At 49.0% G+C, this 13271-nt stretch overlaps 2 protein-coding genes across 4 annotated transcripts in view; one reads left to right on the forward strand and one right to left on the reverse strand.

Moving 5' to 3' along the window:
- ZBTB1 (zinc finger and BTB domain containing 1) overlaps nt 1-10032 on the reverse strand; it is a 38404-nt gene extending 28372 nt beyond the window's left edge. Inside the window, exon 1 of the mRNA XM_069207341.1 lies at nt 9745-10032. The gene's annotated coding sequence lies outside the window, so the exon portion shown is untranslated. The remainder of the gene's footprint in view (nt 1-9744) is intronic.
- ZBTB25 (zinc finger and BTB domain containing 25) overlaps nt 9981-13271 on the forward strand; it is a 273963-nt gene continuing 270672 nt past the window's right edge. For 2 of the 3 annotated variants that reach the window (XM_069207343.1, XM_069207347.1), the window contains exon 1: nt 9981-10111. In XM_069207343.1, coding sequence (XP_069063444.1) covers nt 9986-10111 — 126 coding nt within the window. In that variant the 5' untranslated portion in view covers nt 9981-9985. Of the gene's footprint in view, nt 10159-13271 lie in introns of all 3 variants that reach the window. The other variant, XM_069207345.1, reaches the window with a different exon arrangement.

Below are 13271 nucleotides of genomic sequence, written 5' to 3' on the forward strand. Positions count from 1 at the left end.
TGATTATGGCCCAGAAATGTTTATCCTTTTGTGTGTTCATGTGATTTGCAGTTTTATTACTGTTGAAGTTTCACTGGCTACTCGGAATCAGTAGAGAAAGAGAAGCACAACCCTCCTCTGTGTCCTTTACAGAATTGACAATTCTTGATGTGAATGCTAGAAAATGTTTTGCTACATCTCCTTCTGTTGGAGTCATCCCTATACATAATTCAATGCAATTAAACCCTCTCCTGAGCTAGCAATATGCCAGTTTGTTCTTCCTGACGATATATTTTGCTACAGTGGCAACAAGGATAAATCAAATACTATGAGTGGTATAGTGTGGGTGAAAAAGGAAAACACAGCAGGTTGCACTTGTTGGCAAATTAGCAAGATACATTGTGTGTGGGGATGAAAGACTGAAATACTGTAACGCTTCAAAACATGACAGAGTTTGGAATGATTGACAGACACCCATCACTGTCATGTTTGACAAAAGTTACATATATGGTGTTGTAGGAGGCTGGTTCTATAGTGTACAAAAATTATGTACACTGTGTACCCAAGGGTAGGTCGCTCCCCCTGCCGCTGCAGCTCCTCCAGGTTCCTGAGTTCCTGAGACCCACCTCACAGTAAGTACCCCCCACCTCCCAGCCCCTCGTTCTGCCCGCGCTACTCACCCTCTCTCCTGCTCCTTTTCCTCTTTTCTTCTTCTCTGTTCTTCCTCCTCTCTCCTCGTCTGTATTCTTCTTCTGTACTTCTCTTCTCCCCGTCTTCTCTCCTCTTCTCTTCTTCCTCATCTTCTGCTGTGGTCTTCTGCACTCTGTCTTCGTTTTTTGTATCTTCCTCCGTGTTCTTCTGTCTTCCCCTGTCTTCCCCTGTCTTCCCCTGTCTTCCCCTGTCTTCCCCTGTCTTCCTCTGTGTTCTCCTGTCTTCCCCTGTGTTCTCCTGTCTTCCCCTGTGTTCTCCTGTCTTCCTCTGTGTTCTCCTGTCTTCCTCTGTGTTCTCCTGTCTTCCTCTGTGTTCTCCTGTCTTCCTCTGTGTTCTCCTGTCTTCCTCTGTGTTCTCCTGTCTTCCTCTGTGTTCTCCTGTCTTCCTCTGTGTTCTCCTGTCTTCCTCTGTGTTCTCCTGTCTTCCTCTGTGTTCTCCTGTCTTCCTCTGTGTTCTCCTGTCTTCCTCTGTGTTCTTCTGTCTTCTTCTCTGTGTTCTTCTGTCTTCTTCTCTGTTCTTCTGTATTCCTCTCAGTTTTTCTGTATTCCTCTCAGTTTTTCTGTGTTTCTTCTGTCCTTCCGGTCTTCAGTCCTTCCGGTCTTCAGTCCTTCCGGTCTTCAGTCCTTCCGGTCTTCAGTCCTTCCGGTCTTCTTGTCTTGTGCCTTCGGCTCTTCTGCCTCCTCCGTCCTCTTCTCCCGGCGCCTGCCCTCCTGCTCCTGCCTCATCCCCCTCCCCCACTCGCATCCCCCATCTATCTCCCCTATCTTACCCGTTCACTTTCTACCTCCCTCACTCCTCCTATCTACCCATCTCTCTATCCCACTATCCAACTCCCTCACTCTCCACCTCCTCCTATCTTCCTATCTCTCTATCTTTTTCCCTATCTATCGATTTCTCTAGCTACCTTTTCTCTCTACCTATTTCTCTATCTCTCCCCCCCTCCCGCCACCCCCTCTATTACCTATCTTCCTATCCCCTCACTCTACCTCTCACCCTCACCCACCTCTACAACCCCCCCTCCCCTATCTTCACAACCCTACACCTATCTTTCTCCCTAATCTCCTAAACCTCCTAACACTCTCCCCCCTCCACCCTTAAACCTCCCTCGCCCAGCTCTTCTCACTCTACCTGTCCCCCCCCTCCCTCGCGCTTTCCCGCCGCGACCTCCTGCACGCCCCCGCCCCCCAGCTCCCATTCGCCCCCAGCTGACCCCTCCCCCCCCCCCCTCCTACTTCATATGGCGCCCGTCCGCGCCTGGCCCGCGCCCAGCACCACGACCCCTGGTCCCCAGCTCTCCCAAGCCCCGCTGATCCGCTACAACCCCACCACCCTCCATGCCCTCAACCCAGGACGCTCCAACACCTGCTTCCAAGCTCACCCCAAACGCACCCATGGACCCTTCGCCTGCAACTCCTGCAAACGCATCTTCCACCACGCAACAACTACGACCACAAGCCCACGCGCCATCAACCACCTCAAGTGCATCCTAGTCAACGCTCGCTCCGTTCACAAACACGCCGTTGAACTCTGGGACCTCCTAGACTCCACAGCACCGGACGTCGCCTTCATCACGGAGACCTGGATGAACGCCTCCTCTGCTCCAGACATCGCCACCGCCATCCCCGAAGGCTACAAGATCTCCAGGAAAGACCGCACCAACCAAGTAGGAGGAGGTATCGCCATCGTCTTCAAAGACTCCATCAGCGTCACCACCTCCACTGAAGACTCCCCTCTCGCCGCTGAACACCTGCATTTTCAGATTCGCACCGACCCGAGGACCACCCTCAGAGGATCCCTCGTCTACCGTCCTCCCGGACCTCGCGCCCCTTTCAGCGACGCCATCGCCGACTTCATCTCCCCGCACGCCCTCGCCTCACCGGACTACATCCTCCTAGGCGACCTCAACTTCCATCTGGAACAAAACAACGACCCCAACATCACCATCCTGCTCGACAACCTCGGCCTCAAACAACTGGTGAACACTGCCACCCACATCGCCGGACACACACTCGACCCTATCTTCTCCGCCAGCAAACACGTCTTCTTCAGCCACGCCTCCTCTCTACATTGGACCGACCACAGCTGCGTCCACTTCACATTCCGACGCGAGACCCGCCACCTCCGCACTCAACCCATCCCTCGCCGACAGTGGAACAAGATCCCTGAAGAGCAACTCTTCTCCGCACTCGCCGCCAACCAACCCACCCTCACTACCGACCCCAACGACGCAGCCCTCAACCTCACAAACTGGATCTCCAACTGCGCAGACAACCTTGCTCCCCTCAAACGCTCGCAGCGACAGAACAACACCAAGAAACCCCTCTGGTTCTCTGACACCCTCAAAGAATCAAAGAAAACTTGTCGCGTACTTGAGAAAGCCTGTCGCAAGGACCGCACCGCTGACCACATGACCGCCCTCAAGAACGCTACCCGTGAACACCACCACCTGATCCGCGCTGCCAAAAGGAATTTTTTCACCGACAGACTGGACAAAAACAGCCACAACAGCAGAGAACTCTTCAGCATCATAAAGGAGTTCTCCAATCCCAGCGCCAACGCCGTCACGCCCTCACAGGATCTATGCGAATCCCTCGCCACTTTCTTCCATCGCAAGATCAGCGACCTCCCCGACAGCTTCGGACACCAGACCCAACCAAACACCACAGAACCCACATCCCCGACCATCACCCTCAACAACTGGACCCACATCAGCACGGAAGAAACCAAATCCATCATGAACTCTATCCACTCCGGCGCCCCTTCGGACCCCTGCCCGCACTTCATCTTTAACAAAGCCGACGACATCATCGCCCCGCACCTCCAGACCATCATCAACTCTTCTTTTTCTTCTGCTACCTTCCCCGAATGCTGGAAACACGCCGAAGTCAACGCCCTACTAAAGAAACCTACGGCTGACCCGAGCGACCTGAAAAACTTCCGCCCCATCTCCCTTCTGCCTTTCCCAGCCAAAGTAATAGAGAAGACCGTCAACAAACAGCTGACCACCTTCCTGGAAGACAACAACCTGCTCGACCCCTCACAGACCGGATTCCGAACCAACCACAGCACTGAAACCGCCCTCATCTCAGTCACAGACGACATCAGAACCCTGATGGACAACGGTGAAACAGTCGCCCTCGTTCTTCTCGACCTCTCGGCTGCCTTTGACACCGTCTGTCACCGCACCCTAATCACCCGCCTCTGCTCCACCGGGATCCAAGACCAGGCCCTGGACTGGATCGCCTCCTTCCTCGCAAACCGCTCCCAAAGAGTCTACCTCCCTCCGTTTCGCTCAGAACCCACTGAGATCATCTGCGGCGTACCTCAAGGCTCATCACTCAGCCCGACACTCTTCAATGTCTACATGAGCCCCCTCGCCAACATCGTACGCAAGCACGACATCATCATCACCTCCTACGCCGACGACACCCAACTTATACTCTCCCTCACCAAGGACCCCGCCAGCGCCAAGACCAACCTACAAGAGGGTATGAAGGACGTCGCAGATTGGATGAGGCTCAGCCGCCTAAAGCTGAACTCTGAAAAAACTGAAGTCCTCATCCTCGGCAACACCCCGTCCGCCTGGGACGACTCCTGGTGGCCCACGGCCCTCGGCACCGCACCGACCCCCGCAGACCACGCCCGCAACCTCGGCTTCATCTTGGACCCTCTTCTCACCATGACCAAGCAAGTCAACGCTGTGTCCTCCGCCTGCTTCCTCACCCTCCGCATGCTCCGCAAGATCTTCCGCAGGATCCCCGCCGACACCAGAAAAACCGTGACCCACGCCCTCGTCACGAGCCGCCTGGACTACGGCAACACCCTCTACGCCGGGACCACAGCCAAACTCCAAAATCGCCTACAACGCATTCAAAACGCCTCGGCCCGCCTCATCCTCGACGTACCCCGCAGCAGCCACATCTCCGCACACCTGAGACACCTGCATTGGCTCCCAGTCAGCAAAAGGATCACCTTCCGACTTCTCACCCACGCACACAAAGCCCTCCACGACAAGGGACCGGAATACCTCAACAGACGCCTCAACTTCTACGTCCCCACCCGCCCCTCCGCTCCTCTGGCCTCGCACTCGCCGCCGTCCCTCGCATCCGACGCTCCACGGCGGGTGGGAGATCTTTCTCCTTCCTGGCGGCCAAGACCTGGAACTCCCTCCCCACCAGCCTCAGGACCACCCAGGACCACTCCGCTTTCCGGAGACTCCTAAAGACCTGGCTGTTCGAGCAGCGATAACCACCCCCTTTGTCCCTAGCGCCTTGAGACCCGCACGGGTGAGTAGCGCGCTTTATAAATGCTAATGATTTGATTTGTGTATAGAGTGCAGGCAACCCCACTTAAGTTTACAGATGTAAAAACTAGACCACCTAATGCTCTGATTTTTACGGTAGCATGGTCAAGCAATTAGGCTAACCTTGGAGATGTGCTAAGCATTTGTTGTACTCACAGTGTCAATAAAGCAAGACACACTCAAAACAATAAATTGAGACCAGTTTACAAAACCATTTCAGATTTTATAAAATGTTTAAGACCAAGATGATCAATATCGGGTAAGTACTTTTTAAGTTATGATTTTTCAAAGTTTAGAAAATGTCTTGTTTCTGTGTGTAATTACGCACCCCAAAAATCAATGGGAGAAAACTTAAAAAATTCTTATAAAATCAGGAAATGCGTTTTCCAAGGTCTCCTTTCGTTTGTAGGTCTAGGTCGTTGATAGGCCCTATGGACCAGCTGGAGAAGTTCAGGCGGTTCCCGGTTTCCATGGGCGCAGCTGCAAAAAGTCTTTGGAGCTGGCACAGGACCACTGAGGGCGACCATTTGGAAAAGTACTGCACAGGTGGACTTCAACGTAAGTCAGGTGGGTCCCCTTAAGAATGCCGAGGTTGCAAGGGGTGAGGGGGACCCATAGAACACAGCTGGATCTCAGGTGCAGGGGCCTGAGAGGCCAGGTACAGAGTAAATTGGTGAGCCAAGAGCTGTGCGCAAAGGTGCCCTTGGAAGCAGGAGGTGGGTCGCTTTGAGGGTCGCCTGCAGGTCAGCAGGGCCAATCTGGTGGGTAGTCTTGATGGTTTCTGAAGTCCCTCGACTGAGCTTCCTCCTGGTCCTTTTGGAGTCTGGAGTGGAATGTCCGAAGTTGGAATCCAGCACCCCTGGCTATTGCACAGTTCAGTCACTGGAGGTCAAAGTGCCACCAAACTTGGCACACTTGCAGGTTTGTCCTCTGGGTCAGTCGGGTAGACTTTGATCCGGCCGCGGCATCCAGTTCCTTGGTCAGCAGCCGGTCAGTAAATAGGACTTCACTGGCACTTGGGTCTTTGCTTGCAAAGAGTGATGCCTTCAGTCTGGAGGGAGATCTTCAGCAATTTTTCAAACAGAGGGGGTCCTCTGGGGGTTTGTAGAGTCTGTCAATGTCTGAGCATCCGCTAAGTGGCGATTGTCGAGTTCTGGGTGCAGCAGTCAGGGTTTGGCGCCTTTTACTTGATGCAGCAGGACTTCAACTCTTGATTGAGCCTTGGGTCTTTCTTATTGCTGGTCTTCTTGTGTCTTTGGAATCTGACCTGCAGGTCTAGGAGTGCCCACTAAATGTTATATTTAGTGGGTGTTTAGTGGAGTACCTAGTAGTGACCAATGGATCATCTACCTTAGGGTGGCTACACCCACTATGTGACCACTTCCTGAAGGCAGAGGTCACTTCTCTATCCCAGATTGCCTATTTTTCAACCAGGCAAGGTGGAGGAAAATTAAATGGAGGGGTCACCTCGCATGCACCACCTTACGCGTGGGGCAAGCTGGAGGTGGCCACTCCTCCTGTCCTTTGTGCATTTTACCGCCATTCACCCCCGGTAAATAGTGGGAGTTTGCAACACGGGCAGCCATCTGCTGCAAGAAGCAGGCCTGGGGGTCAAGTTTCAAAAGGTGCTAGCAGAGCAGTGCACATTCCTGAGGAAGGAGTTGTAAGTCCCAGGTTTGGCAAGGACACAGTAGGGGAATACTGGTCATACATCTAGGCCCACACATATAGTATAGTGCACCCTGCCTTAGGGCTGGAAGGCCTGCTAGAGGGGTGAAATACCTATACTGCATACACTGTATGGTGGACAGGGCACACAGGATGTGTGCCATGTCGAGTTTGCAGATTATGATTGCACCAGGACACTCAGCCTGCAATGGAAGTGCTGGATGCCTCTAGATGCATGGCCCTTGAGGGTGGCACAATCAGTGCTGCTGACCTCATGGGTCTACTCTTAGTACCTTATACCCTGGGTACCCAAGTACCATTTGCTAGGGACTTATGGTGGCAGCTAAAGGTGTTGCCAATTGTACCAGTGCATCACAACAGTTTTGGTTAGCAGGGGCCCTGGGCACTAACAACTTCGAGACCACATCAAATACCAGACAAAAGGCAGGAGCTAACCATGACAAAAAAAGGCCTTTTCTCACAGGTGTAGAAAGACACAGTTCACTGTCACTTATAAAAGAAGATACAGTATTTGCTGGCTGATATATCTTTTGGCAAGTTAACAGTGTGCTGGTGCATTGTTATTTGTTTACTTACATGTCAGGCACTCTCAAAACGGAGTGGCTGCCTGGCCAGCTGGTGATGGTGTGTGTGACCACTGTTTATTTGTAAGATAGTTATTTAATGTTTGTGTTATGGTTGAGAAAAGGGAGCATGTAGTATAATAGCTCTCTTTGATCTGCGTGCTTGTAGTACAGCTATTCTGAGTGTGCTTTTTCAGTGTTGCTTTGGCATTTTATACATGTTTGAATGTAGCTGTAGCTTGTGTGTGAGAATCTGTTTGATCATATTGTAGGTTGTGTAGGGGGTAATGTTGTATTTATGATGACTATTCACTTTATTCGAACCATTCCTCTTTTTCCCTTTGAATGGAGGGAGGTGGTTTGCTGTTCTGCTTGTCAGATTTAGTGCAATATCATAGTTGATGGGGTTTCTTTGGGGTCTTTGGAGGTGGTTAGCCAGTGTGATCAGGGCTCAGCCTGGTACTACACATGCTGCTGGTGAGGTCCTTCCTTTATTTACTTGATTGTTCAGATTTATTAATGATGCTGCAGAAATAAAATCAAGCCTCACATATCATGTATGAGACACACATCTGCAAGATTCCATAGTCACAAGTATACAGCAAACTATTGCATGCACTATGCTATAAACGCAACCTTGTGCTGTTTGACAGAAATACAGTTACATGCAAAAGGTGATGGCAAGATTGCTTGCAATAAGCCTAATCACTGGCAATCGCTCGAGTAGCATTCCAACCCATTGTTCTTTTGCCCACAATGTCACCTCAGTTTGGATCCAGACATATTTACTCACCTTTTGTGTGTTTGATGTAGTACTCTAAGTGGCGGGGTTTGCCCAGACGTGGGTCCCTTGCTCACTGTGCCACTGGAACTAAGCTACATCTGGCTGAAGACCCCCAATCAGGCCAAAACTGGTCTTACGTTACTTGTGTTCCAGTTCATGGATTTGGCCTGGCAGCTCTGGCTGGACAATTCCTGATGGAGCAGGGTCAAGGTTGATTCGCACATGTCTGGTTCAAACTGAGGTTGCACTGACAGCACCAGAACCGTGAGTTGGAATGCTACACCAAGTGGTTGCCAGTGGGTGGACTTATTCTAAGCATGCCTTACATTACCCTTTGTGTGTTTGATTGAAATAGAGTCATGAATATATGTGCTGCTTGTGGATATTGTGATAAAAATCATGTAGTCTGAAAACTCTTTACTTAGAGAAATCAAGAAGTAACAGGCTTTCACATCGTAGAATGTTGGCATAAGTTGAGCCATAGGGACAGCAAGTGGTTTCAGTCGCGGCTCGCGCTAATGGAACGGGGCGGGAGATAATTAAATTAAAAATTTTAAAAGTATTATTATTATTATTATTTTTTTTAAACCCACTTACCTTACTCTGCTCCTCTGCCTCCTCCCATCTCGCTGCATGCAGGCACAGGCTCCCAGCCTGCCCATCGCCAATCCTGACGCTGCTAAGAGCAGAATTAGGATTGGCTAGGAGCGACCTCGCTGGGCGCTCCCAGGCAGACTGGGAGTCTGTGAAGGCTCTCTCCAGCCCAGCAACACAGTTGCTGGGCTGGAGAGAGCCCTGTTGTGCGTATGTGTGTTTGGTCAGTCCGAGACAGCTGGCCAAACACACATGCGCTCTGAGGTGGAGTGCTGAGCACTCCCCCTCACACTCGTCACCCCACCCCTTTTTCCCGAAAAACGATTCCAAACATAGATTATGATCATTTTTGGGGGAAAAAAGTTTACAGCTGCCGCTGCTTACGGAGGGGCCGCTCATCTGCCCTTATGGAGAAGCCGCCCCTGCATGGTTTTGTTAAGCTGGGAAACAAAGTTACTACTTAAGATACAATATAATTTGGGGACTCGTTTGCTACTCTAACTCCAGTTCTAGATTATTTCGAGCAATGCTAAAACTCCCCAATTACTATTAAAAAAAAGGGTTGAAAAGTTGTAATTCTACATTGCGTGGAAGTGTGCTCTTGTCTCGTTCTGTGTGTCGCCAGCGTTTATCATGGAATGTACAAGGATGAACGTTTCTTTAACCAGTCCTATTGAGGTTTGGAAAGCTAGGTGTATCATTGGGCATGCTGAGAAGTGTTAGCTGATGTACTGCTCTCCGAGTGGGCTGTTTGGAATTAAAGAGTACTGGAACCGTTCATGAGGGGTCCAGAGATTTAATTATATATTGCCATGCGAGTAAACAACTAGACAATGCACCTGAAGGGCAGGGGGAAATTATTGTTTTGTCACATACACATAGTTGTCCTGTGACAGACCCTAAGAAAGGCAGGCGTAGTGGCTTGCTGTGCATGCACGGCATAACACAGACACTGCTACTCGGCTCACACAGAGCACCCCTGCACATCAATGTAGAAGCCGCTAAGATCTGGCCTGCTGCAGTGCTGTGTGGGAGAGCTAAACTGCGGCTTCCTTTCTGGCGCGTGTGACCTCCCTGCGTTCCTCCCTTCTTGACAGAGGTGCAGCCGAGATAAAATGTACCTGCTTTGCGTCCAGTCTTCTGTCCGTTTCGGTCAGTGAAGGAACCCTTATGACTCGGGCATGAAAACGGGAACCTTGTTAAAATACTTCCGCCAACGAAAGCCACCCGGTCTGAATCTTGCGTCTCTTCCTGCAACCCCAACCAGCACTTCAAACCCCTGCACCACAACTCTGGTGAACAGACTTCCGCCTGGCCTTCGTCACAAGAGCGTCGCTTCCTGTGGCCCCTTCCAGCATTAGTATGCGTCCACCGTGGAGTCGGAGAGTAAAACTTCCACAGACGACAGCCAACCGGACTGTACACTGCGCTGCTGCTATGGAAAGTAGACTTCCGCCGACGACAACCACCCGGCCTGAGCTGCGTAACGTGCGTCCTTCCAGTACCTATTTATTCGCGTGTTTGGATTATGGCAGGTTTGCGAATTTAACGTAGCGCGATTTAAGTCTGTCAGTCACTGCTTTCCAAATGATTGGTTTTTTTTTGCGTCTCTGTCGTCCGCACTTTTGTGCGGAGGTGTGCATCTCACGTCGCAACAACTACTTTTCTCTACTAGTCTGGGCTCCGCCAGGTGGCAACCCTATTGTTGACACTGGAGTGCCGCTGGCCATCACCTGCTCCTTGGATGTGGGGCGTCTCTATGCTCCCACCTCGAGGATGAGGCACTGTACCTAAAAGGGTAGGGCTGTCTTGCTTCTTAAGCCCGTATTGTTTCTCCTTGTCTGCAGAGCACAGACCCTAAAAAACAGGAGTGGGGGTACAAACTAAGTTAAGCAGTATTCAAGTGACATCACGGCGCGTGATATCGCACCTCACGCCACAGGGAGTGATAGCACAATCAATTACTTTACAGGAAATTACATCACAACAAAGTAACATCAGATCTTATCACGCACACATATGTTTAGCAGATCTGTCATGAGCACATTTGAGCGCATCATGAGTATGCATATGTTAACGCGTCCCTTTATAATTATTACCCATCAGGACTTGTTTTAGGCCAATGAATCTTTTGACCCAGTTGAGAGACACCTTAGGACGAGATAGCTAATCAATATGTCAATCAATACATCAATAATGTTATCAATATTTATTACCACAATGCATTTCACTTTAGTCAAAGACATTAATCAACTCAAGACACCACCATGACCAGGTAGTCATGAATATCCACGCCAGTTTAGTAGAATTTTATGATGTTTATTCCCTATTTAATTACAATTCTAAAAGCATGTTTTAATCTCAACACCAAAACACCAAATAACATTGTCATAATTTGGCAACTCGAATAAGACTTAACGCGAGGAACGCAATTATTAGAACATAACACAGCGTCAACATAAGTCAATTTTAGCAGAGTGTCATCAATGCGTCAATTCAACAAAACATAGATTCAGTCATTTGTCTATTTGGGTCGGTGTAGTGAACCCCTGTCCTAACCTCTGATTAGCATTAGCATGTTGGGCTTCATGCAAAACAATTTAGAACACCAATTTAGAAAATATCTAGCTATGGTCTCTGTCAAAAGTAAGCAGTTGGTACCTAGAAAGGAAAAGCAAACAGACAAATCACAGTTTCATTGTCATAATTACCCTCCAAGGTTTAGGTCAGCACTCAGGTTCAGTCTTCGTCTTCAGGACATCGGTCTAATCACCATCAGTCAAAACTCAGCTCCGGGGCAAAAAGGGGCACTTCCCTCATAAGAAGGTAAAGTGCAAAATGGGCAATCTAAGGACGAGGATGGTTTAAGCAAACCAATAAGTCACCAAACAAAGTGACAAAATTTCTGGATAAAATCAATAGCATTCCCTACCTAATTCTAAATGACTCCCCGTGTCATGGGTTTTTATCCCTTTTTCGTGGTACATTCCGCTAAAATTTTATTGGATCTTAGTTATACCCCACTATCTTTACCCAATTAGGAAATGGATTATGTCATTAATCTTTCACCTCATATTATTTTACAAGCTTTTTATTGGTCCACATGATTGACGTCTTCAGAGGTAGCACTCATCTAAGGTATCCACTACTCTTAAGGCAAAGTTCAAACATGTTTCATTTTCAGTCTGCGGTAACAATTCCCACTGATCCTTGAACGATATACAGTTCAATGCGCAAAACCTTGTGACTTGATCTGCATAGCCGTTTCCCATTGACACTAAGTCTTGTGATTTAACGTGAGCATTGCATTTCACCACAGCAATTTCAAGAGGTAACTGAATCGCATGTAACAAATCCTTAATCTGCTCGCCATTTTTCACCGGAGAACCAGAAGAGGTCATGAAACCTCTCCATGACCACAATTGGCCAAAATCATGTACAATTCCAAATCCGTATCTGCTGTCAGTATAGATAGTGACTTTCAGGTTTTCAGCTGCGTGGCATGCTTTAGTAAGGGCAATTAATTCTGCCACTTGTGCGGAATACACTCTCTTGAGCCAGGAAGCTTCAATAATGCCAGCGATTGTACACACAGCATAACCGGCTCTCAGTATTCCGACTAAGTCTCTGAAACAGGATCCATCAACAAACATAATGCAGTCATTTTCTTTTAACTGCGTATCCTGAATTTCAGGTCGGGGCTTGGTACATAGTTCTGTTACCTCAAGACAATCATGCTCCACTTCCTCTTCATTATTAATCTCAGTACTTTCAACAGGAAGTAGAGTTGCCGGGTTCAATACAGTATATCTCTTTAAGGAGACATTTGGCAACCCCAAAATAATTGTCTCATATCGGGTAAGTTGGGCATTTGTCATGTGCTGGGTTTTAGTTCGAGTCAACATAATTTCAACTGAATGTGGAACCATTACTGTTAAGGGATGTCCCGTCACTATGCCTTCACACTGCGTGAGGCTCTGACCAACTGCTGTGGCTGCACGCAAACAACACGGTAAGGCTGCTTCGACTGGGTCCAAGGTAGCTGAAAAATACGCTACAGGGTGGTTTGCGCCTCCATGGACCTGTGTCAAGACAGACAAAGAACAAGCATCACGTTCATGACAAAACAGTAGAAAAGGCTTCGTGTAATCAGGCATACCTAAAGCTGGTGTCCTGCACATGCACTCCCTCAATTCCATGAATGACTCAAGCTCTTCCTTGGACAGAGTTATGGTATACGGGTCATCCTTAGTTTCCTTGCCTGTCAGCTTTATTAATGGTTTAGAGATAATTGAAAAGTTAGGTATCCACTGGCGACAGTAGCCCACCATTCCCCAAAACATCCTGACATCTCTCTTTGTTGTCGGGGGGTTCATGTGCTGAATAGCCGTTACCCTTTCCTTTGATATTCTCCTGGACCCTCTATCAATCAAGTGTCCTAAGTATTTCACCTCTTTCTGACAGTACTGCAGCTTCTTTGGAGACACTTTATGTCCGTTCTTTCCCAAATGGTTCAGTAAAGCAATTGTGTCATACCTGCAGTCATCTTTTGTTCTGGACGCAATTAGCAAGTCATCAATGTATTGCACTAGAGTTGAACTGAAAGGCAGTTCTAATGACTCCAAATCCTTCTTCAATATCTGATTGA

This window comes from Pleurodeles waltl, chromosome 9, assembly GCF_031143425.1.
Source record: "Pleurodeles waltl isolate 20211129_DDA chromosome 9, aPleWal1.hap1.20221129, whole genome shotgun sequence".
NCBI lineage: Eukaryota > Metazoa > Chordata > Amphibia > Caudata > Salamandridae > Pleurodeles > Pleurodeles waltl.